This window comes from Rattus norvegicus, chromosome 4 (assembly GCF_036323735.1).
Source record: "Rattus norvegicus strain BN/NHsdMcwi chromosome 4, GRCr8, whole genome shotgun sequence".
NCBI lineage: Eukaryota > Metazoa > Chordata > Mammalia > Rodentia > Muridae > Rattus > Rattus norvegicus.
In genome coordinates, this window is record NC_086022.1 from 106,714,818 (window position 1) to 106,741,844 (window position 27,027).

Below are 27,027 nucleotides of genomic sequence, written 5' to 3' on the forward strand. Positions count from 1 at the left end.
GAGTGAGGCCCTGCATGTAGCTTATAGAACAACCAGTTAATTTATTATCGGATCATTAGCTTTGGTAGGCAGGCAGCTATGTACCTTGATCTGTGTGTGAAGTTGGGACCTTGGTGAGCAAATGGGTGTGGCTCTTGACCTGTGACACCAAGAGCATATTCCCCAAGTGAGGGTCAGTTTGGTGGAGGCAGATGGCAATTTGCTGTATAGGTGGGGTTGGGCGGGGGCGGGGAGAGGATGGAAGATTTGTTCCAGGAAGGTTCAGAGGGGAAAACTAGGCCCGTGTGTTGATGCTTTTGGATGAATGGAAAAGAAACTTACAATAATATAAAACATAGTTAAATATAAGAATGTTTTGCTACTGATTAATTTTCTTGAAATGAAGAGGGCAACTCCTTTGATGATTAAGCTTCCATAACTGGAAGAATTTGATCAGGACTTGCACGGCTAGGTATAACATAGGAACTTGGTCCCAAGTAAAGGAACTAAGCCTCTTTGCCTCCTTCTGATGATTCTGGTTTGCACGATCCCCCCAAAAATATGTAACTTTCGCTGCAAAAGACCAGAGAGTAAATGATATTTGGTGTTGCAGAGCGCCCAGTCTCTGCCTCTGCTACTGTACTCTGCTATCATTGGGCACAAAAGAGTGAGCTGTGCTGGGATAAACCATATTTATAAGAATGAGGCAGCCTGCAGATTTGGCCCATGGGACTGGAGCTCGTCCACGCTTGGCTTAGATGTTTAATCTTCACAAATGCAAAAATCCTTGCGTAGATGAATCTGATTTGGAAAACAGCAAATACCTTTAAGTGCAGTCAGGCAATGGACCACTCACCTTAATGAAATCACCAAATATGATGGGCTTGCTTAGGAAGTATTCCAGGTCAATCGCAATCCCAAAGTGCTTGTCTGTTTGTAAAGTAAAGTAAAGCAACTTTACTGTGGGGATCAGCTTGAGTGCAGCCTTCTAATGAGATCTATACATTCTCATCTGTTGATATGAAAACTGAGGGCGAGCCATGTCCACAACATGCCATCTTAGTTGGGTGGATGATTTCCCAGATTTCATTGCTTAGTAAGTATTAAACATTTTGGCTAAATAGTAAATATTGAATCATTACTAAATAAAAAGAAACATTTTAGAATTATCATTATTTCTTTTTATCTTTTAAAAAAAATAAATGCATATTTTTTTGAGACGCAGTCTCATGCTGTAGCCAAATTGACCTCAAATTTAATGCAATCCTCTTGCTGGAGCCTTCCGGGTACTGGGATTACAGAAATGAAATACTACACTCAGATAAAAATATGTTTTTTTAGTTAGCACATAAAATAATGGGTTTCTTTATGCCATTTTGATACGTGCAGAGCATTGTTTTTGTTTGTATTTTAATCCTTTGTCTCTCTTCTCCCTTTCCTTCTAATCCTCTGCTCCCTAACTAAACCTAGCTGTGTTCATGTCATATATATGCAACATATGTGTACACCATGGGTCTGTATATATACCTAGATTCCCCATGACATCACACATGTGTGACGTGCACATGCACACATAAACACATCACACGGGTCTGTATATAACTATAAGTACATATATTTACCCCTAGATTCTCCATTATGTCATATACATGACATATGTATTACATGGGTGTGCTTATAACCACACACACACACACACACACACACACACACACACACACAGACACACAGACACACAGACACACACACAGACACACACACACAGACACACACACACAGACACACACAGACACACACAGATACACACAGACACACACAGACACACACAGACACACACACAGACACACAGACACACACACAGACACACACACAGACACACACACAGACACACACACACAGACACACACAGACACACACAGACACACACACACACAGACACACACACACACACACACACACACACACAGATCCCTTATGAAGGAAGGCATGTGATATTTGTTTTTCTGTTCACCCATAAACTTCTCTTGCTCCCTCCTGTATCATTTCAGACTGCCTCCTTTCTATACTTCTCTCTGCTGTCATAGTCATCAATACTCTGTCTCTATTCCTTGTAAAAGAGGAAAATGTTATCCTCACTTCTTATTAGACAAAATTTTATTTGTCCACTTTCTTGTTTCTACTTCTAATTTATACTTGATTAAGACTATCAAACCTTTACTTTAGCAATTCATCATATATATGTGTATATATGTACATATGTATATATGTATATATATATTGCTTTTCTGATTTCTAAACATTAAAAAAAAACACAACTAAAAAAAGTTATTTACTGGCCATTTCTGTCAAAATGACATGGAAGTAGTGCTTGTCTTCGTTATTGATCAGGCGGTCATGGAACACTCTCTGACATTCGTGGCAAAATAGTCTAAATATCTGCATTTCTTCTCTTATTGTTCCCGGGTCACATTGGAGAATACCTGTGTATTTTTTAAAAAGGGGGGGGGGAGAAAAATTGCATTTATAGAATTCTTATAACAGTTTAATAAAGTAGAAAACACCAAAGTCCAGCTTGGGATGGAAAGAAGTGGTTAGATGAGAGGTATTTTGAAGGGGAAGTTGTTCATGGAGTGGGTGGGGGTCATCAAGGCTCACGGCTAGAGGAGTCAATGATGGTCCCTTCTAAGGCGAGGATACCTACCTGTGGCCAGTGGTAGAGGGATGAAGCAAGAATCTTCTTTTTTTTTGAGACAGGGTCTCACTATGTAGCTCTGGCTATCCTAGAACACTATGAAGACCACGGTGGCCTAGAACTCACAGAGACCTGCTTGCCTCTGCCTCCTGGGTGCTGGAATTAAAGGCGTGCATCCTTGCAGCTGGCTAAAAACCTACGTTCAATCTGCAAGTTTAAGAAGTCCAGTTGAACACCCGAGTGAGGGCATGGAGAATGTAGAATGTGGGAAGCATGCTCAGAGGAGAGGCTGCTATCTGGAACAGATGACTGACTGAGGTTGAACAAAAAGTTGTCTGAGTACAGAGCCCAGGTCATGATGTTAAAGCAGGGAGGAGAAACAGTTGTCAATGACAGTGGAGTGACAATAGCCAGGGAAACAGTGGGGAACAGGAGAGCTTGCAGTCTGGGCTGCTGGGATGGGGTAATGGGCAGTGCCAAGCACTGAACTCTGGCCTATGGGAAACAGGGTTGGGTCCAGTGTTAGGTATAAGCTTTGATTGACACATAGAAAAGTTAGAACTGGAGAGGCTGGTTTTTTTTTTTTTTAGAAGTCTTTCTAGAAAAAAAGAGGAATTAATTTTTAAAAGTGGGATGTATTACTGGATTTGCAAAAATGATGCTGGGGATGATCTAATGGAAGAGAATAGTATAAAAGCAATGTGGGGATTGTAAGAACCAAATCTCAGATGAACTTTGAAAGTGGGCAGTTCAGGTCAGGATAGGAAAAGGCAGGGCGTCTGGGAGCTTTGGGGGATGCAGCATCTCTGGTCTGTTTGCTTCTGTTTTTCAGCTTTCTACTCCTCACCCTTAGCTGGAAGGGACAAGTGGGATGGAGTTGGAGATCTGACAAGGTTTTGGAGTTCAGTGTGAGGTAGGGGTGTAAGGAGACTTGAATAAATTATATTCTGTGAACCAGTTACTTTTCTGTTACTGTGATAAAACACCCTGACAAAAGCAACTTAGGAAGAAGGAGGGCTTTTCTCCAAGATTTTTACTCACAGTTCCAGTCCATCTCTCTAGGGAAGTCATATGAGCAGAAGCATGGGTGAGGTGGCTGTGTATAGTATATCCACAGCCAGGCAACAGGGACAGCAAAGTAGAGAAACAGAATATGCTCAGATCACTTCCTCCTTCTTACATAGTCTGGATCTCAAGCATAGGGAATAGTGACGCCCACAGTGCGCAGGTCTTCCCATCTCAATTAATCATGCCAAGAAGGTCCTCTCCTGGGTGATTCTAGATCTCATCATGTGAACAACTGAGATTAACCATCATGCTAGGAGTTGTCCAGTTGAGTCATAGACACCTTGGTGCACAAGATTTTGAGAGATTTGGTGGAGGGCAATGACAATGCAGTAGCAAAAATGAGAACACTACCTTGCACACACTTGGATAAGTCTCTCAGGTTAAAGACGTAATGGGACTTGGCTGGGGTTGGCAGGAGATCGACACTCATCCTGTTATAAATCTCAACTGCGGCCTCTACAATGTTTGATGAAGTTTGCTTTACTGCTTCTGTAAAGTCAGCCAGGAAGCCATTCAAGATGGCCTAGAATCAGAAACATAAATGGAGAGAGTTTTTTTTAACCCGATGTACTTCAGTTTTGATACTGTTTTCCATGGCAACTCTAGGCTAAATTCTAAGATGAAGGCACCTGTGCATTGAACACTTGTTCATCTCAGAATGTGCTCTCAAGCTCTTCCTTGTGATGTGTGGTTGTTTGGGTTGGCTGATGGAATTCATAGCTGGTCTGTGACTTCCCATGAACTTCCCATTTTCTGTCTCCATGACTGTGTTCACTCAAGAACTCTCTTGTTCCTGGGTTCTCTTCCCTCTCTGTCAATTTGTAGCCTCCTCCAAGACCCCACCTTGGGTGACTGGAGATGGCATGACCCACTGACCCGTGTCCTGCCATCATTCTTTTCAGAGTAACGTTTCCCGTCACAGGATGCTCTGATGAGTGCTTCCAGGTTAAGGCAACAATGTGTTTCCTGTTTAGAAGATGAGGAATTGGTTCCTCAGGGAGGTTAGTTCAGGTAGGAGAAAGACGGCTCATTGTTCACAGTGATGGTGGGACAGTCAACGAAGTCTGTCTGCAGAGTGTTGAACTGGAGCTGCCTGGAGTGTTGTGTGGTTTAAGCAGGGGATCCAGACCTGGGGGTCATGTCTGAAATGTGTGCAGAGGTAAGGGCTGGACGGTGGAAGAGATTTGCCTGCTTTAGGAGTAAATGCCATATAAAATCTGTCTGCATGCCTAAATGGTCTGCCTGTGAGACCACAGGTACAGACGTCAATAATGCATACACCACCCAGCTGCTGTCTGGGTGTCCACGGTCACATGCTTCCTGCTTAGAAAAGAGATGAAAGGAGTCCTTAGAAATCCAGTGGACTATTTTGATATTTTGACTATGAGATCCCTAGTCCATGTTTTCTTTGCCCCGTCTTATTTAAATTAGAATCTGCACTCACCTGAAAAATCTGCTTCAGACTGTGCTCTGAGGGCATGGGGAGGCACAGCATGCTGAAGTGTCGAATGAAGCGGGGTGTCACAGGATTGCGACCCCCTCCTGGAGGTGCGCATGCTGATACAATTGTTACATCCTGTGTGGAGAGAAAGCAACTTGGGTCACCCTGCAGAGGAAAAGATAAGGTCTGCCCTCCCTAATATCAGGACTCAGAAACACTCTTTTGAGGACCTATTATGAGTCAGCATTGCAATCCCAGGACTCTGAGGTCACTACACACCCTTATTTCATGATGAAAAACCAAGGTCTTAGTTGTGCAGTTGGCAACATCAGGGCTGTATCTTTAAAAATACCACTCTGGAGGCTGGCAAGATGGCTCAGTGTTTAAGAACATACTCTGCTCTTGCAGGAGACTGTTTCCCTCTCAGCACCTCCGTCAGGTAACAATTCCTGTAGCTCCAGGGGACCAGACACCTTCTTCTGGACTCCATGAGGACATGTGATCCCCCAGAATAGGCACACGATTAAAAATAAGTGTTTAAAAACAAGCAATAGAGATTAAAAGGCCACTCATGCTGTATGCAGGTCAGGGAACAGGCCCAGTGTGTCTGGAGATCAGTTAAATGTGTTAGTTTAATCTGACTGATAGCCATGTAAGGTATAGAATCTTGGCTTCCAGAGTCAGAGAGAGAGAGAGAGAGAGAGAGAGAGAGAGAGAGAGAGAGAGAGAGAGAGAGAGAGAGAGAGCGCCTGGCTTCAAATAATGGCTGTGGAAATGAAAAGAAATAAGTAAGCAGAAAAGTATTTAGAATGGGTGGCCCATACAGTCAAAAGGAATTATAGCATTTGGTCTGTGTCTATTTGTCTTGAGCCAATAACACCGTTTGCTTTGCAGGGATGCTGGGAGAGTTAAATGATGTAACAGTGCTTGGTGCAATTTGACTATATGGGCGAGATGACTAACTGCAGACACACCCCCTTTGAGAACAGAATCAGAGCAGGTGGCCAATGCAGGGTCCCCATCTTGAGTCCTGCTGATGGCTTGTAGGTTGTACATGTCACCACAATGAGGTTCTGACTCTTATCTTTTCTCCTCTTCAGGGCCGCAGAGTTTCTGTTCTTGCCTCCTCTCTAGTCCATTCCTTTCCTACAGCCAAGTAGATCTTTCTAGAACTCTTGCTTCGGAGATTCCCCATCACTGAGAGGATAAACCCACAGCCCTCTGAGATGTGAGTTCTGTTCCTCTTGCTGTTCCAGAGTCACATTATACAGGACTAGGGTGTTTCGGACTCCTCGTTTATGAGGCCTAAAGTGTTCACTCCCTCTGCTCTGTCTTTATAGTCTAGACTCCCAAACACTGGCTTTTCTCAGACTTAACCCCATCTCAATCTTGACTTATCTCTGTTTTTCCTACTCTTTGACTACAAACATATATCTACTATCTATCTATCATCTATCTATCTGTCTATCTATCTATCTATCTATCTATCTATCTATCTATCTATCTATCTATCTATCTATCTCCTCTCCAGAGCTCCCTGGGAGGCAAGGACTATCTCATTGGCCACTTGTCTCCTGAAACAGCTTATCAAGAACTCAATGCAGATGGAATGAACTGAATTACAGGAAAGAAACACCGACATGCTTTATAGATTGAATTTATCCAGAAATAGTGTGTCAAAGTCCTAATTTGTGATAAAAACTGGTTGCTTCTGGGAGACAGGGAATTTTGAGAGTTGATTTATGTAAAATGATATCCTTAGGGTGACTCCTAATATAATACAAATGGTAACTCAATAAGAAGAAAACCAATTTTTGTGGTTTGAGTATGGCTTGTCTCCTCTATAACTTATGTTGGGCTTAAACCCTGCTATGGGACATGTAGAGGAGAGAAGCTTAATCCAACCATGTTGTTTTGAGATAGTAACTTTAGGAAGTGATTAAGACTAACTCAGGTCATCAGAGTGGTACTCCTCATATTTCTCCAGCCTTACTGTTGGGTAGCATTTCTCTCTGCTTCTTAAAAAGTTGTAAAAGGAAGCTTGCTCATATCAGGATATAAACAACTCACAAGTTCCAGGAAGTCTCAGGAATTTACTAGATTCACAAGGTTCCTGCTCCCCAAGATTATATAGGTAGTAAGGACTGCCGAGGAGAGGAGAATCTCTGAACTTGATTTGTCTGCAAGTTGTACAACAAACTCCTGGTCCAGTTTTTGTGAGTTGTTACCTATGCTCAGTTTGGGGGTGGGGCTTTTGGGCTTTTGGGAGACATATGCTCCTTTTTTTCCCCTTCTAAGACAGGGTTTCACTCTGTGACCCTGGCTGCTCTAGAACTCATGGTATAGACCAGGCTGGCCTGGCAGAGATATCTACTTGTTTCTGCCTTCCAAGTGTTGTGATTAAAAGTATGTACCACCAATATCCAGTGTTGCAGCTGCCATGTTCCTGTAAGTAACCTTTTATTCACACCCATAAGTGTGACTAAGTCCAATAAACTCATTGGTTTCCTAGGTTGGATTTTGATGGATTTGATTTTGGCCTACCGTTGGTTCCCTATCTGGGTTGAAGAGATGCTTGTTTACATCTTTCCATTGTCACCTATCACTTGATTGTCCCAATGATGAACCAGGCAAATCTGGCACCACATGTGGTCTCTTGCCCTTGGATCAAAACCACAATCCACAATAAATCTCTTTATGACTTACCCATCCTTGTGTAACTGTTACTAACAATAGAAAACAGAGTGAGAACCCCATGTGGGGACATGAGGAGAAGAAGGCCATCTACAAATCAAGGAGGGAAGTCCTAGAGGAGTGGATGCTGCTCACCCCTTGATCTTGAACTTCTAGCCTCTAGAATTATGAGAAAAGAGGTGAAGCTACCCAGTCTGTAGTATTTGTAGGTTTTCCAATGATGGGAATAATCTCCCATCTTTGAACACAACAATTAATGTGAAATATAAAATTAACCTGTATTTCTTTCCAAAAGAGTTTGTTTCTATCATAGAATCCACCAAAGTCTTGATACTGCCGAAGCAGTTCAATCGGTGGTTGGGAGCCATAGCGATCCAGCCGGGGCATATTCAGATCATCAACAAAAATCACCACTTGTTTATTTCCTGGTGCTCCTAGAGGGAGAGAAAGAATTTTAAAAGAATCACAATTTGTCCTTAGAAAACATTAGACCCTTTGTTGTTGTGGCTTAAAAATGATTTGTCCTCACAAAAGTTCACGTTGAAGCTTAGTCCTTGGTGTAATGGTACTGGGGGAGGGGTCATGAGGGATCTGCCCATCCACACTCTGCCGGGAGATAAACAGACCTGACCAAGGCTTTCACATTGTCGTCTCATCTGGTCCCTCACCCTTACGCTCAGAAACACTTGATGATGCCAGTTCTCCAGTGGGGTCTGGACCTTGCTGGGTCTCAGCCTCACCCTCCACCCTGCTCAGATGGGTGGCCTGAGTACCTGAGGAGGAGGAGGGTTACCTTTCCACAGAAGTGGAAGGATACCAAAGGTTTCAATTAATAAACCTCATTCCCTCCACAAGGGAAACAGGCTTTGAGATTTGAAACCATTCCAGTCCCATCAATGGAAAATCCCAGACACTAGGAAGAAAGCGCAGGAGGTGGCTGCCCCACTCTGGCTTCCAGAAAACTGTCATAGCCCTGCGGTTCAGATGGATGTTAGGTGGGGATTCCAAGGCAACCAAAGCTAATTCAGAGCTCCACTGCATCTTCTGCCCCAGAGACACCATACAACAAGATCCTGGCTCATGCCAAAAAAACAAAACAAAACAAAACAAAAAAACCAGGCTGGCATCTGCTGCCCTGTGTTTGACTGAGCAAGGGAAGCTAAGGGAGACAGTGAGGCAGTGGGTAATCCCTCTCTGTTAGCACATGGAGGTCAGCACATGGTGGACAATGTGGAAAACAGCTGAGCTCTGTCAGGTACCCACCTGGAGGACTGCAGGCTCTGCTAAGTGAAGCCCAGTGCATAGGCAGAACTTAAACTGTTGGAGGGTGGGAAGAAGTGAATTCTGGGACCTAGAGATTAACATCAGGCAGCCGAAACCTGACCAGTGAGCTACCTTTTAGGGATGCTCACAAGAGCTTGCTCCTGCAAGCCTGCCTCCCAGAGATCATAGATAGTAATGCAGTGCCAGAGGAACAGGGGCCGTGCACAGAGACAATCTAAATGCCAGCGAGGGACAAAACATTAATCTATTCTATCTTCTCCTGCCCCTATACATCAGGACCTCTACAGGACAGAAGGGCTAGTAAAAATCAGCCCATGCTACCCTCCGTGTCAGTACTGGAGCTGACAATCTGACTTACAACAGAGACAGGGACTGACTTTTAATTAGGCTTGGGGTTGATGTTTTTACATTGGCTTAGATTTAAAATATCTAAAGGTGACAGGAAAATTACACTTATGGCAAAAACAATGATACCAATGAAACAACTAGCTAATAAGAGAAAGAGAAGGAGATGCTAAAACTTGTTTGGAAACACCAACTAAAGACAAACCTAACCTCATGTTACTTTCAACTGAACCCAGAAACTCCATGTGCCAGATATGAAGACATTTGTCAGTTTAAACAAATGGAAATCAATTGAGGTTTGAGAGTCGTGGGTGGAGAGGAGCCATGAAGTCTCGGAGACTGCAGACGATCTGGGCTGAAGGTGGATGTCATGGTTGGTCTTCACCTTGACTCCGCTTGGAGTCCAGGTGTGTCTGTGAGAATGTTTCCAGAGAAGTTCAGTGGGGAAGGGAAGATTAACCCTGAATGAGACTGGCACGATCCCATGGGATCCCAGAATGAATAAAAAAGAAAAACTAAATAAAAAGGAGAATGCAAGGTGAGTATCAGCATTCATCCGAGTCCTGACAGCAGATGTGCAGACCTGCTTGTTCCTGCCGCCATGCTTTCCCCGCTATGATCAGCCTTCCCACTTAAGCCATGAGCCAAGACAAATTCCTCCTTTATATTGCATTTCTCAGGTATTGTCACAGCAATGAGAAGAGCAGTTGACATTGTGGTGGGAGAGATAAAAGGCTTGTAAGTGCACAGTGAGATATCTAGATGAGAAAAATGACCGCTAGTAAGTAAAATCCCCTTGACTCTGCACAAAGTGTTGAGGCATGGCCCTCAGCGTGATGCTTAGGACCTATAGGGGAGATCAGTGCTTCCCTCCGAGGACCAGGCTGCTTGCCACAAGAACAGGCTGCTGCAAGGCAAGGTGGTTTCCTCAGCTTGCTCTCTTTGCATGCGACTTACTGGCTTAATGAGTGTACGGAACGAAACCGTGACGAGGGCACTCACCTAAAATATTTTTTCTCTTTCGTTCCAGTTTTGACTCAATGATCTCTTGTGTCCTTGCGGATGAGGTTTGGGCAGAGAAATTTAGATAAACAGGGACATAGCCAGCTGATTCTTGAATCCTATTCAGCAATCCTTTTGCAATAACAGACTTTGAACAAAAGAAGAATGTTAATTGATTTCATACTCAGTGTGATAGCTTTTCTGTCGCCTTGGTCACCACCCAGCACCGTGAACAGAAGAAGCACACAGTATAGAAGAAGCAGTGATTGATCTATAAGAAACTGTTATTGTTTCACTGGGGACATTGATTTCTAGGTACACTCATCAGAATTAAAAAATATTTGAATGAGATCTAACTCAGCAAAAAGTCTTAGTGTCACACCAGATTTATCTGTTAGCATCCAGTCTGATTAAAGGTAAACCCACATTTTTTTCTCCTTGAAAATTTAAAAATTTGTCTCTCTCTCTCTCTCTCTCTCTCTCTCTCTCTCTCTCTCTCTCTCTGTGTGTGTGTGTGTGTGTGTGTGTATGCCTGTGTGTCATGACGCACATGTGTGGAGGTCAGAAGACAACTTACAGAAACTGGTTTTCTCTTTCCACCTTATGAGCCCTGAGGACTGAACTCATGGAGCCGAGCTTGGCTGCAAGCCTCTTTACTTGCTGAGCCATCTCGGTGGCCCATATTTCTTAGAGATGATATAGAAGGGAAACAGTGAATCCTGGTTTGTGAGGATTTCCTCTAAATATTTTCTTCTCCACTTCCCCCCAACACCCTTCCCAAATTAAAATGACTCTGAAGTTGTGGCTGTTCCTGGGCAGTTTCTGTCCAGACGACATGCGGCAACTGAAGAAGTACACAAACACCCCTAAACTCAAAGCTTGGTCTATAAGACCAACCTGAGGATACCTTTAGAAACTGATAAACTTTGGGAAAATCCCAGTATGGATTCTGCAGAGTTAAATTCTTCTGAAAAAAGTGATACAGTCTGAAAAAACAAGAAACAGAAACCTCCCCCAGTCTGGCAATAATGTGCTATTTCTGACACTGAGGACCCTAACTCCACAGCGCCCCCATTTGGCAGCACTTCTGATGCACCTACCTTGCCAACTCCAGTTGTTCCAGTAAACAACACTGAGTGCCTGACCGCCAGCAGCTTTTCCATTAGATAGCCGTACCGCACCGTGTCTGCTGTTGGGACAAGCATCTCAAAGAACGGGACCTCCCTGCTGTACTTGAAGGTGGGTATGATTCGTTCCCAGGGGTCCAGGCGTTTGGTGTCAAAGTCTACATGAATGCTCCACAGATCTCCAGAGCTGGGAAGCTGAAGTACAAAATCCAATGTCAGTGGGTAGCATTGACTCACAGGAATTGATATATTCTCAAAAACAAACGCAGAGTACATGAACAGAGTTCAGTTTCATGATTTTTCTTTTTAAGAAGAATTCGTTCAAATATCAGAGGCTAATTGTTTACTTTTTTGATTTAACTGCAGTGGGGATGCATTCGCGCGCACGCGCGCCTGCACATGGTGTGGATGAGTGCAGGGGCAGGTACTTTGGGGTGTTCTACTCTATCAGTCTCTGCTTTATTCATTTGAGATGGAGTCTTACTGAACTGGAACTAGGCTGGTGCTAGTAAGCCCCAGAGAACCTGTCTCTAGCTTGCAAGAGTTTCGGGATGAAGATTTATTTACTTACACATTTATTTTATTCATTTTGTGTGTGTGTGTGTGTGTGTGTGTGTGTGTGTGTGTGTACCTACGTATACAAGTATTGCTTTTTACCATATTTTAGTGTTAGGTCTGTTGTTAAATCATTAGTCCTGTTCAAGGCACCAGTCCAAGCCTCCTGGAATCTGGGACATTTAAATCTGACATGTGCAGAAAGAAGATGGTACCCAGCAGGGTGGGTACTAGGCCTAAAGTGTAGCCACACTGCTGGCTGAGAAACTCCAAGAAGAGATGACCCCTGTCACCCCTGCTCAACAGGGAAGGGAGACTGGTCAGTCTAACTGACTTGAATCCTGCAGAGACACTCCTTAATCTGTTTTTACTTAAGACACAAGCACATCTTCATGAGACAATCCAGGGGATGGGAGCTTCTGGTTAGGAAGAAATAGTGACAGGAGGTTTTAAAACTTTAACTTCACTTGTCTTCATTTTCTCAATTTTCATTTTCTTTCCTTCCTTTTTGATTTTCTCTTTCCTTCCCTCCCTCCTTCCCTCCCTCCCTTTTCCTCCTTTTCTCCCTCCCTCCCTCCCTCCCTCCCTCCCTCCCTCCCTCCCTCCTTCCTTCCTTCCTTCCTTCCTTCCTTCCTTCCTTCCTTCCTTCCTTCCTGCTTTTTCTCTCTCTTCTAGGTAAGTGCTCTACCTCTGAGCTTTTTCCCTAGGCCTGTAACAGACTTCTTAATTACTTTTTTTTAATTTTTATTTTGCTTAATTGGATTTTGTGGTTTTTGTCTTTCTCCATTTTCTTATGATTTCCCCCGTTACTTATTCATTGTAACTTTCTTTAGCTTCAATAACCCTCACACCCCATCTATCACAATATCCTAACACCTGTTTGTCCTGTGTCTCATTAGGGGGTGAGATTGAAAGACAGTATTGCTTTTTACCGTATTTTAGTGTCAGACTTGTTGTTAAATCATTAGCCCTGTTACTGTTACCTAACTCTCCTCTTTAAATAGTAGCAGGGTTCCCGAGTCCAAGTGAAGACTGGGCACTAAAGAGAGCCATATAAAATAAAACAGACCAGGGCTGGAGAGACAGCTCAGAAGTTAAGCACTGGCTGCTCTTGTAGAGAATCCAGATTCAGTTTCCAGCACCCACATAGTGGCTCACAAAGAACTGTAACTCCAGTTCCCAGGTATCCATCTCCTTCTTTCAGCCTCTGTGGGCACTGCACATATGTGGTGGGCATACATATATTCAGGCAGAACACTCATGCACATAAATAAAAAAAATCTTTAAAATAAAATAAAAGATGATAAAAGAAAAAAAGGTTTTTTGCAACCCAAAGATGTGCAAATTACAGCTCAAAATACAAAATGACCAACACAAATCTTGTAGAAGGCGAAGATTATGGAGTAACAGAAATGACATGAAAAGAGTTCTCTATTGGCCGGAGGTGGCACATACCTTTAAACCCATCTCCTGGAGGTGGAAGCAGGTGGATCCCTGTGAGTTTTAGGCCAGCCTGGTCTACACGGTGAATTCAAGGCCAGGGCTACATAGTGAGACCCTACCTTGAAAAAAAAAAGAATTCCACAACCTACATTTAAAACAATTATTGAATTTCAAGGAGGATTTGAACAGGGGAAGTAAATCAAGGAAATTATTTCAGTTCCTAGATTAAAATCACCACTATGAGTGAGAAAATTAGCAAAATGGATGAGAATTTTGACAACATGGGTGAAAAAATTTACCAAGGCGACTCAGAGTCTGGAAAAGAACCAAAGACAAAGATCAGAAATGAAAGTCAATCAATGAAATAAGCACTCGTAACGAGCAGCTCACAAACGTGTTTGTGCTGGATGTGCTGCATTATATTGGGTACTACAAGTACTTAGTGATGGTTAGAGTGTGCGGGAGGACGTGTGTGGGAAATTAGAGTATGCAGGAGGACATGTGTAAGGTGTTTGCCAACAATGTCCCATTTGATAGAAGGAACTTGAGCATCCACAGACTTTGGAGTTTTGTGGGGAGCACTGGCACCAGTTTCTCTGAGGACAATTTTATGGATATCAATTTTCATACAATTGTATCCATATACATTAATATTTTGAAAACCCACAGGTACCGGTATTTCCAGTCTCAGTCTAATAACACCAGGTAGATTTAAATCTTTTTTCCATATTTACAAGTCTTTCTGTGATGGTGTGGATTCTAGTTGCTATAACACATTTGCTCAAGGTCGGGATGCATAAAACGTAGTTCCCAAGTCAATTCTGTTCAACTGTGGAAATATGCCTGCTAATTAGGACTCAGTAGTCATTGAGGTGCAGACTATTTACCTTATTAACATTAAATATCTCGGAAAGCACACCAAAAGATTGCTTGTTTGATTTTTATTTTTAATGCGGTAGATATTATCAGTGACTGAAAGAGGAGAGTAACTTTTAAAAATCCTCAAAATGAATAAGATCGTAAACTTGTTGCTTTTCCTGTTCATGTATTTCCTTTTATTCTATTCATTCAAATCTTTGAGCTTATAACTACATTTTTCTGGAGTGTTTGTTTAATGGCACGAGCATTACTCTTCTGTTTACAAAACATAAAGATCTTAAAGTTGTACTTGGACATTTTAAGGACTTAAAGTGGTGATGTCACCTCCATTCGTTCCTTACCCTGGCATCAGGATTATCATCAAATTGTGTTCTAATAAACGTATCAAAAGAATCCCAGTGATTTTCAGTTAAGTTTCCACCCAAAGACCACAAATAACAGAACACAAAAGTCTGGCACACTACAGTGTTCAGCTTCATTTGTTCCTGAAAGTATAAAGAGAAACAGTGTAAACCTCTTGCTTCCCGGTGGAAGGCGACCCCTGAACCCCTGAACTGTGAAGTCTGGGACCTCTGCTTCTTTAGACTTATGAGTTTAACTGGGCACAGAGAGTGTTTTATTTGGTGATTCGCAAAGCGGTGCTTCCTTATTTGACGGAAAATGATGAAAAACGAGGGACTGGCGTGAGTAGGAAACACAGCCCAAGGCTGACCCTCGGCAGTACAGCCTGGCTCACCTTATACCTGCACAAGTGACTCTGAACAGACGGAGCAGACCCCATCCTAGAATATGTTGTAGACCACAGGGCTAGTAGAGGTTCAGTCGAAGGATAAGCCACAGGTTCTCTGGTGTCCCTTCTAGCTTTGAGTCTAATTGAAGTCATTAGTCTTGCAAATTAAATTAAAATTAAATTAAATTAAAAATCAAATGGTCAAATTTCAGAAAATTTATTTTTATTGGCAAAGAATCTCATAGAACAATGGCGTTTTTGTAGCTTTAGACTAATAAGAAGCCTTTGTGCAGGGCTGATGCGAGGGTTCAATGGGTGAGAGAACTTAGGAATAACAAACTGATCTTGATCTCTGAACTCTTGGTAGGAAGAGAACTAATTACCAAAAGTTGTCCTCTGATCTTCACATGTACACTATAGCATTTACACAGCAACACACACACACATACACACACACACACACACACACACACACACACACACACACACACACACACAAACAAACAATTTAAAAGCAAAATGAAGCTTCATACCAGTGACAAGATATTTCCATCTTTGCTGAGCAGCAAAGACTCCAGTAGGCAGCAGAGTGTGGTCACTTTGCTGATGTCCACCTGTGGGATAGCTTGGGTGCACTTTTTGTTTACAAAACGTAACCCATCATCGACATAACGATTGAAAAGATTCAATAAATATTCTCGGATTTCTTCACTCAGCTGAAAACGAAACAAATGAATAATGTTCTAGTAAATTCTTACTGAAGGTAGAACATACAATTAAATTTAGAATTTTTAAAATCCATGTATCTAGTGTATTCAGTAGCTTTTAGAGCAAAGGATTTCAGCACCACACAGCCTAAAACGAAGTCCGTGGAAACCCACCGCTTGGCAGGGATGCGCAGGGGCATGCCAGGCAGTGGAGAAGCCCCTGTACTTCTTGGTTTGCCAATGAGTTCAGAGATTTCATTTTATAACTAATTCTTAAAAAGTACCAGTGCATCCACTCCAGTTTGCTCATAATCTTCAGCAGCTAAGAACGATGAAAGAGGGCAAGCAGAGAAGGCAACATTTCATCATCTCAGCAAGGCAGAAGGGATAAAAAAGTGAGTTCAACCCTTATTGTTCAGTATAGTGTTGGACATTCAAGCTACTGTGATAGGACAATAAAACTAAAGATTTACAGGTCAGAATGGGGGATGGGCCAGGGGTTAGAAGCACATGCCTCTTTTGAGGAGGACAAGAGTTTGGTTCTAGCATGTTGAGAGACTTATAACTGCCTATAACTCTAGCTCCAGGGCATCTGATGTCTCCCTCTGGCTGCACAAGTGCATGTGTGCACGCGTGCGCACACACACACACATATTCACACACATAAATACATACCTACTTACATACATATATACAGAAAATACCAAACCACTCCAAAACCCCTAGACCTAAACAAACACTTTTTAAAGGAAAGGGAAAAGTAAAAAAATAAAACTAGATTCAAAGATGTTAAGATTATCTATGTATAATGTCTCTCTAAACTGACAAAATAAGACTAGAACTAAGAAGCAATTACATAGAAAAGTTTAAGGTCACTGTAGGTCACACATTAATAAATAATGTAAGGAAGACAACTACTTCTTTATATATTGTCATGAATAATCAGAATCTGTACAACACAATTCTATTATATTAACAAGAATCAATAACCATAAATCAACCAAAACATGTGCTATATCTTTAGGAGAAATGTGATAATGTTCTGACAAAGAAAACAAAAACCCTAAATAGTGCGGTATACCATGTTCATAAATATAAGGAGTAAATAAAATCAAGAGGTCAACTCCACTAAATTTCATCTATAAATTAGCTCTACACAGTCTCAATCAAAGTTCCAGAAAGTTTCTTTGTAGATAACATCAAACCAATTTTAAGTTTGTATGAAGAGACAAAAAAGTCCAAGAATAGGCAAAGGGACGGTGAAGATAGCAAATCTGGAGAATTGCTTCCATTTGTGGTGGTTTGAATGAGAACGTCGCCAACAGACTCCTGGGTTTCCGTATGTGGTTCCTAGTTGGAGGAAGCGATAGAGACATGACCTTGTGGGAGGAGGTGTGTCACTGGGGATGGGCTTGGAGGTTTCAGAAGCCCACATACTTTCCTTGTCTTTCTCCCTCTCTGCCTCATGCCTGTAGTCTGGGATATAAGCTCCATCACCATGCCTGCCTGCCCACTGCCATGCTTTCCACCATGATGGTCATGGGCTCGCCCTCTGAGATGGTAAGGAACTCCCCTGCAAACTGTTTCTTCTAGAAGTTGCCTTGGTCATGTCTCCTCACAGTAATCGGAAAGTGATAAAGATACTACCCTACTCCAAGATTTAGGAAAGAGTAAAGGTAATTTGAAAATATATACTACCTTTGAAGTTATAAAAATTGTTTTTAGAGTCTAATTTTCAGCAATATATACTGGCACAACTGAATATCTACAACATGAAAAAAATAAAACAAAATTAAAAATAACATAAAACCAAATGAATAGAGACACTGACCTTAGACCCTTTACACAGATGAACTCGAAATGAGTCACTGACTTCGATATAAAACTCAAAACAAAATGTATAGAAATAATATAAGAGAAACCGAGACAACTTTGGGTTTGAACATGGGGTTCTAGATACAATGTTAATACCATATGTGAAAAATTTGATGTTAGTCCTCATTGAAATCAAAAGCTTCTGAAAGTTGGAGAGAAGGCTCAGGAGTGAAGAGCACTATTTGCTCTTGAAGAAGACCTAGGCTCCATTCTCAGAACCTACATGGTGGTTCACAGCCACCCATAATTCCAGTTCTGGGGAACCTGACAACTCTTCTGACCTCTGTGGACACCAGACCTGCATGTGCTACCCAGACATATGTGCAGGCAAAACACTAGGTAAAGGTAAAGGGATGGAAACATGAAGCAGCAGAGCATCGAGGAGCTTTCTGACAGGGAAGTGAAACACAGTAATGGTGGACACATGACTTTATGTGTTTAAAAAAGACCCATGCACTGTACAACCCAGAGTGAACCCTGCTGTAGGCCTCACATTCCAACTAATAACAAGGCATTGCTATCGGTACAGTGACTATAACAGGCCTATCACATCACTGTAAGGTGTTAGATACCATCTTGTGAGGTGACAATGTGTCCTGCACCCATGATCAGGGCAGGAGGTAAACAGGCTCTCCCTCTGGCTCCCAGAGGTGTTAGAGGCTCCTAAACCCTAGAGTCCAAACAGGGTCTGAATTTAAGTATTCTTTCTTTACTGTGATGTCCTCTGATCCCTATCAGGCTGCCTTCGAAGTCTCATTCTTAACCTGTGAACCAGGTTCACTGTCTCATCCTGTTCTCTGTTTTTTTTTTTTTTTTTTTTTTTTTTTTTTTTGGCGGGTGGAGGCAGTGAGGCTGGAGGGAGCACTTCATGTTGGTCCTTAGGAGGAGCTAGTTTGCAGAGAGGCTGCGTAGAGAAGTCAGGAGGCAGAGGGACAGCACTGGCAGGTGAGGTAGTATAGAACAGACTCATGGGTGTGTTACTGGACGATTCAGGGTTTTGCAGACAAGCCAAAAGAATGGAAATCCTCCAATCATGTGCACACTAGAGTGATTCACATTTGTGCACCGCAGGGCACTGGGAGCCCCAACAGATGCAGGGAGATGTGGGAGGACATTCGGCTGCACTTGCCTTTTTAGAGAGGGTGCTCATCCATGTTTTAACGTAAGGCATCCACTTGAGTTCTTCTGGATCCACAAACACCATTCCACATCGGCTGACTGTGGCCGGAGAGGCCACCTTCAGATCTTGTACCTAAAGTTGAATAGCTAATAGGTTATTTTCATATCCTTTCAGCTTCAGCACTGATGAATCACACTCTTAAAGCGTAAGCTAATGTGGGAAGGGAATGTGTGGCAAAGAGTGGAAGAGCAGTATGCAATTTGAAAGGGAACGGGGGCAAGTTAGGGGAAGGTTTAAAGCAGAGTACATTCTTTGCCTCTGTCTGTCTCTGTCTGTCTCTGTCTGTCTCTCTCTCTCTGTGTGTGTATGTGTGTGTGTGTGTGTGTGTGTGTGTGTGTGTGTGTTCCAATCTCTTTCAACGGGGTCTACCTACACAGCCCTGATTAGTTTAGTCTGAAATTTGTGAGACCAACTTGCCTCTCTGCTTTCCAATCGCTGGAATTACAGGTGTGCCCCACCATGCCAGCATATTATCTAATTCTTTTCATTTTAATTTTTATTGCTCTTTTTTATTCCTAAGAGTACATGATAGGCATCACCTTTCCTCCTTTCGTTTGTCACTCCTGCATCCTAACATCTAGCCACAGACATGGTGCATAGCAGATACTCTACGGATTGGCTGGGCAGCGAGATTACTGTTGGTATTTTCTGGGGATTTTTGAAGCTGTGACTCTCACTCTTCCTAAAAAGAGAAGGTAGTGTCCAGTCCTGGCATGGTGGGATAATGTGCTCACAGAATGGCTAATAATATTTTCACCTAGAAATTAAAATTATGCAGGCCACACATCTCCCAAACAAAGCAAGTGAAGATAGAAACAATTTTACTTCTATTTTAAAGAGAAATGGGAACACAGGACAGGTCTAGTCAACTTATTACAAAGGATAATTTAATAAGTACTCAGCAAGTAAATAAAATACCTCCACAGATAAATGATAAAAACAATGTATCAGGCTTATAGGACAGTCTAGCCACTGTCAGAAATAGCAGAACAAAGTAACACTAGAGATAATCTGATGGCGAGAGGCAAGCGCAGGAACCCAAGCAACAGAAACAAAGACTACATGGCACCATCGGAGCCCAATTCTCCCATCAAAACAAACATGAAATATCCAAACACACCAGAAAAGCAAGATTTAGTTTCAAAATCATATTTGATCATGATGCTGGAGGACTTCAAGAAAGACGTGAAGAACTCCCTTAGAGAAACACAGGAAAACATTAATAAACAAGTAGAAGCCTACAGAGAGGAATTGCAAAAATGCCTGAAAGAATTCCAGGAAAACATAAATAAACAAGTAGAAGCCCTTAGAGAGGAGTCACAAAAATCCCTGAAAGAATTCCAGGAAAACACAATCAAACAGTTGAAGGAATTAAAAATGGAAATAGAAGCAATCAAGAAAGAACACATGGAAACAACCCTGGATATAGAAAACCAAAAGAAGAGACAAGGAGCTGTAGATACAAGCTTCACCAACAGAATACAAGAGATGGAAGAGAGAATCTCAGGAGCAGAAGATTCCATAGAAATCATTGACTCAACTGTCAAAGATAATGTAAAGCAGAAAAAGCTACTGGTCCAAAACATACAGGAAATCCAGGACTCAATGAGAAGATCAAACCTAAGGATAATAGGTATAGAAAAGAGTGAAGACTCCCAGCTCAAAGGACCAGTAAATATCTTCAACAAAATCATAGAAGAAAACTTCCCTAACCTAAAAAAAGAGATACCCATAGGCATACAAGAAGCCTACAGAACTCCAAATAGATTGGACCAGAAAAGAAACACCTCCCGTCACATAATAGTCAAAACACCAAACGCACAAAATAAAGAAAGAATATTAAAAGCAGTAAGGGAAAAAGGTCAAGTAACATATAAAGGCAGACCTATCAGAATCATACCAGACTTTTCACCAGAAACTATGAAGACCAGAAGATCCTGGACTGATGTCATACAGACCCTAAGAGAACACAAATGCCAGCCCAGGTTACTGTATCCTGCAAAACTCTCAATTAATATAGATGGAGAAACCAAGATATTCCATGACAAAACCAAATTTACACAATATCTTTCTACAAATCCAGCACTACAAAGGATAATAAATGGTAAAGCCCAACATAAGGAGGCAAGCTATACCCTAGAAGAAGCAAGAAACTAATCGTCTTGGCAACAAAACAAAGAGAAGAAAAGCACACAAACATAACCTCACATCCAAATATGAATATAACAGGAAGCAATAATCACTATTCCTTAATATCTCTCAACATCAATGGCCTCAACTCCCCAATAAAAAGACATAGATTAACAAACTGGATTCGCAACGAGGACCCTGCATTCTGCTGCCTACAGGAAACACACCTCAGAGACAAAGACAGACACTACCTCAGAGTGAAAGGCTGGAAAACAACTTTCCAAGCAAATGGTTGGAAGAAGCAAGCTGGAGTAGCCATTCTAATATCAAATAAAATCAATTTTCAACTAAAAGTCATCAAAAAAGATAAGGAAGGACACTTCATATTCATCAAAGGAAAAATCCACCAAGATGAACTCTCAATCCTAAATATCTATGCCCCAAATACAAGGGTACCAACATACGTAAAAGAAACCTTACTAAAGCTCAAAACACACATTGCACCTCACACAATAATAGTAGGAGATTTCAACACCCCACTCTCATCAATGGACAGATCATGGAAACAGAAATTAAACAGAGACGTAGACAAAGAGAAGTCATGAGCCAAATGGACTTAACAGATATTTATAGAACATTCTATCCTAAAGCAAAAGGATATACCTTCTTCTCAGCTCCTCATGGTACTTTCTCCAAAATTGACCATATAATTGGTCAAAAAACGGGCCTCAACAGGTACAGAAAGATAGAAATAATCCCATGCGTGCTATCAGACCACCATGGCCTAAAACTGGTCTTCAATAACAATAAGGGAAGAATGCCCACATATACGTGGAAATTGAACAATGCTCTACTCAATGATAACCTGGTCAAGGAAGAAATAAAGAAAGAAATTAAAGACTTTTTAGAATTTAATGAAAATGAAGGTACAACATACCCAAACTTATGGGACACAATGAAAGCTGTGCTAAGAGGAAAACTCATAGCGCTGAGTGCCTGCAGAAAGAAACAGGAAAGAGCATATGTCAGCAGCTTGACAGCACACCTAAAAGCTCTAGAACAAAAAGAAGCAAATACACCCAGGAGGAGTAGAAGGCAGGAAATAATCAAACTCATAGCTGAAATCAACCAAGTAGAAACAAAAAGGACCATAGAAAGAATCAACAGAACCAAAAGTTGGTTCTTTGAGAAAATCAACAAGATAGATAAACCCTTAGCCAGACTAACGAGAGGACACAGAGAGTGTATCCAAATTAACAAAATCAGAAATGAAAAGGGAGACATAACTACAGATTCAGAGGAAATTCAAAAAATCATCAGATCTTACTATAAAAGCCTATATTCAACAAAACTTGAAAATCTGCAGGAAATGGACAATTTCCTAGACAGATACCAGGTACCGAAGTTAAATCAGGAACAGATAAACCAGTTAAACAACCCCATAACTCCTAAGGAAATAGAAGCAGTCATTAAAGGTCTCCCAACCAAAAAGAGCCCAGGTCCAGACGGGTTTAGTGCAGAATTCTATCAGACCTTCATAGAAGACCTCATACCAATATTATCCAAACTATTCCACAAAATTGAAACAGATGGATCACTACCGAATTCCTTCTATGAAGCCACAATTACTCTTATACCTAAACCACACAAAGACCCAACAAAGAAAGAGAACTTCAGACCAATTTCCCTTATGAATATCGACGCAAAAATACTCAATAAAATTCTGGCAAACGGAATCCAAGAGCACATCAAAACAATCATCCACCATGATCAAGTAGGCTTCATCCCAGGCATGCAGGGATGGTTTAATATACGGAAAACCATCAACGTGATCCATTATATAAACAAACTGAAAGAACAGAACCACATGATCATTTCATTAGATGCTGAGAAAGCATTTGACAAAATTCAACACCCCTTCATGATAAAAGTCCTGGAAAGAATAGGAATTCAAGGCTCATACCTAAACATAGTAAAAGCCATATACAGCAAACCAGTTGCTAACATTAAACTAAATGGAGAGAAACTTGAAGCAATCCCACTAAAATCAGGGACTAGACAAGGCTGCCCACTCTCTCCCTACTTATTCAATATAGTTCTTGAAGTTCTAGCCAGAGCAATCAGACAACAAAAGGAGGTCAAGGGGATACAGATCAGAAAAAAAGAAGTCAAAATATCACTATTTGCAGATGATATGATAGTATATTTAAGTGATCCCAAAAGTTCCACCAGAGAACTACTGAAGCTGATAAACAACTTCAGCAAAGTGGCTGGGTATAAAATTAACTCAAATAAATCAGTAGCCTTCCTCTATACAAAAGAGAAACAAGCCGAGAAAGAAATTAGGGAAACGACACCCTTCATAATAGACGCAAATAATATAAAGTACTTCGGTGTGACTTTAACCAAGCAAGTAAAAGATCTGTACAATAAGAACTTCAAGACACTGAAGAAAGAAATTGAAGAAGACCTCAGAAGATGGAAAGATCTCCCATTCTCATGGATTGGCAGGATTAATATAGTAAAAATGGGCATTTTACCAAAAGCAATCTACAGATTCAATGCAATCCCCATCAAAATACCAATCCAATTCTTCAAAGAGTTAGACAGAACAATTTGCAAATTCATCTGGAATAACAGAAAACCCAGGATAGCTAAAACTATCCTCAACAATAAAAGGACTTCAGGGGGAATCACTATCCCTGAATTCAAGCAGTATTACAGAGCAACAGTGATAAAAACTGCATGGTATTGGTACAGAGACAGACAGATAGACCAATGGAATAGAATTGAAGACCCAGAAACGAACCCACACACCTATGGTCACTTGATTTTTGACAAAGGAGCCAAAACCATCCAATGGAAAAAAGATAGCATTTTCAGCAAATGGTGCTGGTTCAACTGGAGGTCAACATGTAGAAGAATGCAGATTGATCCATGCTTATCACCCTGTACAAAGCTTAAGTCCAAGTGGATCAAGGACCTCCACATCAAATCAGACACACTCAAACTAATAGAAGAAAAACTAGGGAAGCATCTGGGACACATGGGCACTGGAAAAAATTTCCTGAACAAAACACCAATGGCTTATGCTCTAAGATCAAGAATCGACAAATGGGATCTCATAAAACTGCAAAGCTTCTGTAAGGCAAAGGACACTGTGGTTAGGACAAAACGACAACCAACAGATTGCGAAAAGATCTTTACCAATCCTACAACAGATAGAGGCCTTATATCCAAAATATACAAAGAACTCAAGAAGTTAGACCGCAGGGAAACAAATAACCCTATTAAAAAATGGGGTTCAGAGCTGAACAAAGAATTCACAGCTGAGGAATGCCGAATGGCTGAGAAACACCTAAAGAAATGTTCAACATCTTTAGTCATAAGGGAAATGCAAATCAAAACAACCCTGAGATTTCACCTCACACCAGTGAGAATGGCTAAGATCAAAAACTCAGGTGACAGCAGATGTTGGCGAGGATGTGGAGAAAGAGGAACACTCCTCCATTGTTGGTGGGATTGCAGACTGGTAAAACCATTCTGGAAATCAGTCTGGAGGTTCCTCAGAAAATTGGACATTGAACTGCCTGAGGATCCAGCCATACCTCTCTTGGGCATATACCCAAAAGATGCCTCAACATATAAAAGAGACACGTGCTCCACTATGTTCATCGCAGCCTTATTTATAATTGCCAGAAACTGGAAAGAACCCAGATGCCCTTCAACAGAGGAATGGATACAGAAAATGTGGTACATCTACACAATGGAATATTACTCAGCTATCAAAAACAACGAGTTTATGAAATTCGTAGGCAAATGGTTGGAACTGGAAAATATCATCCTGAGTGAGCTAACCCAATCACAGAAAGACATACATGGTATGCACTCATTGATAAGTGGCTATTAGCCCAAATGCTTGAATTACCCTAGATCCCTAGAACAAACGAAACTCAAGACGGATGATCAAAATGTGAATGCTTCACTCCTTCTTTAAATGAGGAAAAAGAATACCCTTGGCAGGGAAGGGAGAGGCAAAGATTAAAACAGAGACTGAAGGAACACCCATTCAGAGCCTGCCCCACAGGTGGCCCATACATATACAGCCACCCAATTAGACAAGATGGATGAAGCAAAGAAGTGCAGACCGACAGGAGCCGGATGTAGATCGCTCCTGAGAGACACAGCCAGAATACAGCAAATACAGAGGCGAATGCCAGCAGCAAACCACTGAACTGAGAATAGGTCCCCCGTTGAAGGAATCAGAGAAAGAACTGGAAGAGCTTGAAGGTGCTCGAGACCCCAAAAGTACAACAATGTCAAGCAACCAGAGCTTCCAGGGACTAAGCCACTACCTAAAGACTATACATGGACTGACCCTGGACTCTGTCCCCATAGGTAGCAATGAATATCCTAGTAAGAGCACCAGTGGAAGGGGAAGCCCTGGGTCCTGCTAAGACTGAACCCCCAGTGAACTAGACTATGCGGGGAGGGTGGCAATGGGGGGAGGTTTGGGAGGGGAACACCCACAAGGAAGGGGAGGGGGGAGGGTGATGTCTGTCCGGAAACCGGGAAAGGGAATAACACTTGAAATGTATATAAGAAATACTCAAGATAAAAAAAAAAAAAAGAATGATACTCAAAAAAAAAAAAAAAAAAAACTCAGGTGACAGCAGATGCTGGCGAGGATGCGGAGAAAGAGGAACACTCCTCCATTGTTGGTGGAGTTGCAGACTGGTACAACCATTCTGGAAATCAGTCTGGAGGTTCCTCAGAAAATTGGACACTGAACTGCCTGAGGATCCAGCTATACCTCTCTTGGGCATATACCCAAAAGATGCCCCAACATATAAAAAAGACACGTGCTCCACTATGTTCATTGCAGCCTTATTTATAATAACCAGAAGCTGCAAAGAACCCAGATGCCCTTCAACAGAGGAATGGATACAGAAAATGTGGTACATCTACACAATGGAATATTACTCAGCTATCAAAAACAATGACTTTATGAAATTCGTAGGCAAATGGATGGAACTGGAAAATATCATCCTGAGTGAGCTAACCCAAACACAGAAAGACATACATGGTATGCACTCATTGATAAGCGGCTATTAGCCCAAATGGTTGAATTACCCTAGATGCCTAGAACAAATGAAACTCAAGACGGATGATCAAAATGTGAATGCTTCACTCCTTCTTTAAAAGGGGAACAAGAATACCCTTGGCAGGGAAGCGAGAGGCAAAGATTAAAACAGAGACTGAAGGAACACCCATTCAGAGCCTGCCCCACATGTGGCCCATACATATACAGCCACCCAATTAGACAAGATGGATGAAGCAAAGAAGTGCAGACCGACAGGAGCCGGATGTAGATCGCTCCTGAGAGACACAGCCAGAATACAGCAAATACAGAGGCGAATGCCAGCAGCAAACCACTGAACTGAGAATAGGTCCCCCGTTGAAGGAATCAGAGAAAGAACTGGAAGATCTTGAAGGGGCTCGAGACCCCATATGTACAACAATGCTAAGCAACCAGAGCTTCCAGGGACTAAGCCACTACCTAAACACTATACATGGACTGACCCTGGACTCTGACCTCATAGGTAGCAATGAATATCCTAGTAAGTTCACCAGTGGAAGGGGAAGCCCGGGGTCCTGCTAAGACTGAACCCCAGTGAACGTGATTGTTGGGGGGAGGGCGGCAATGGGGGGAGGGTAGGGAGGGGAACATGCATAAAGGAAGGGGAGGGGGAGGGGTTAGGGGGATGTTGGCCTGTAAACCGGGAAAGGGAATAACACTCGAAATGTATATAAGAAATACTCAAGTTAATAAAAAAAAAAAAGATACAAACAGGAAACTCCGATGTAATTAGACATATTAAATAAATGCAATGTG

At 41.8% G+C, this 27,027-nt stretch overlaps 1 protein-coding gene across 2 annotated transcripts in view; it reads right to left on the minus strand.

Moving 5' to 3' along the window:
- Dnah6 (dynein, axonemal, heavy chain 6) overlaps positions 1-27,027 on the minus strand; it is a 220,227-nt gene that overhangs the window by 92,583 nt on the left and 100,617 nt on the right. For both annotated transcript variants that reach the window (XM_039108712.2, NM_001419792.1), the window contains exons 35-44: positions 18,951-19,073; positions 15,773-15,955; positions 14,851-14,994; positions 11,606-11,827; positions 10,506-10,653; positions 8,151-8,308; positions 5,184-5,315; positions 4,091-4,262; positions 2,313-2,459; positions 836-909 (exon numbers count right to left, since the gene is read on the minus strand). In XM_039108712.2, coding sequence (XP_038964640.1) covers positions 836-909; positions 2,313-2,459; positions 4,091-4,262; positions 5,184-5,315; positions 8,151-8,308; positions 10,506-10,653; positions 11,606-11,827; positions 14,851-14,994; positions 15,773-15,955; positions 18,951-19,073 — 1,503 coding nt within the window. The remainder of the gene's footprint in view (positions 1-835; positions 910-2,312; positions 2,460-4,090; positions 4,263-5,183; positions 5,316-8,150; positions 8,309-10,505; positions 10,654-11,605; positions 11,828-14,850; positions 14,995-15,772; positions 15,956-18,950; positions 19,074-27,027) is intronic.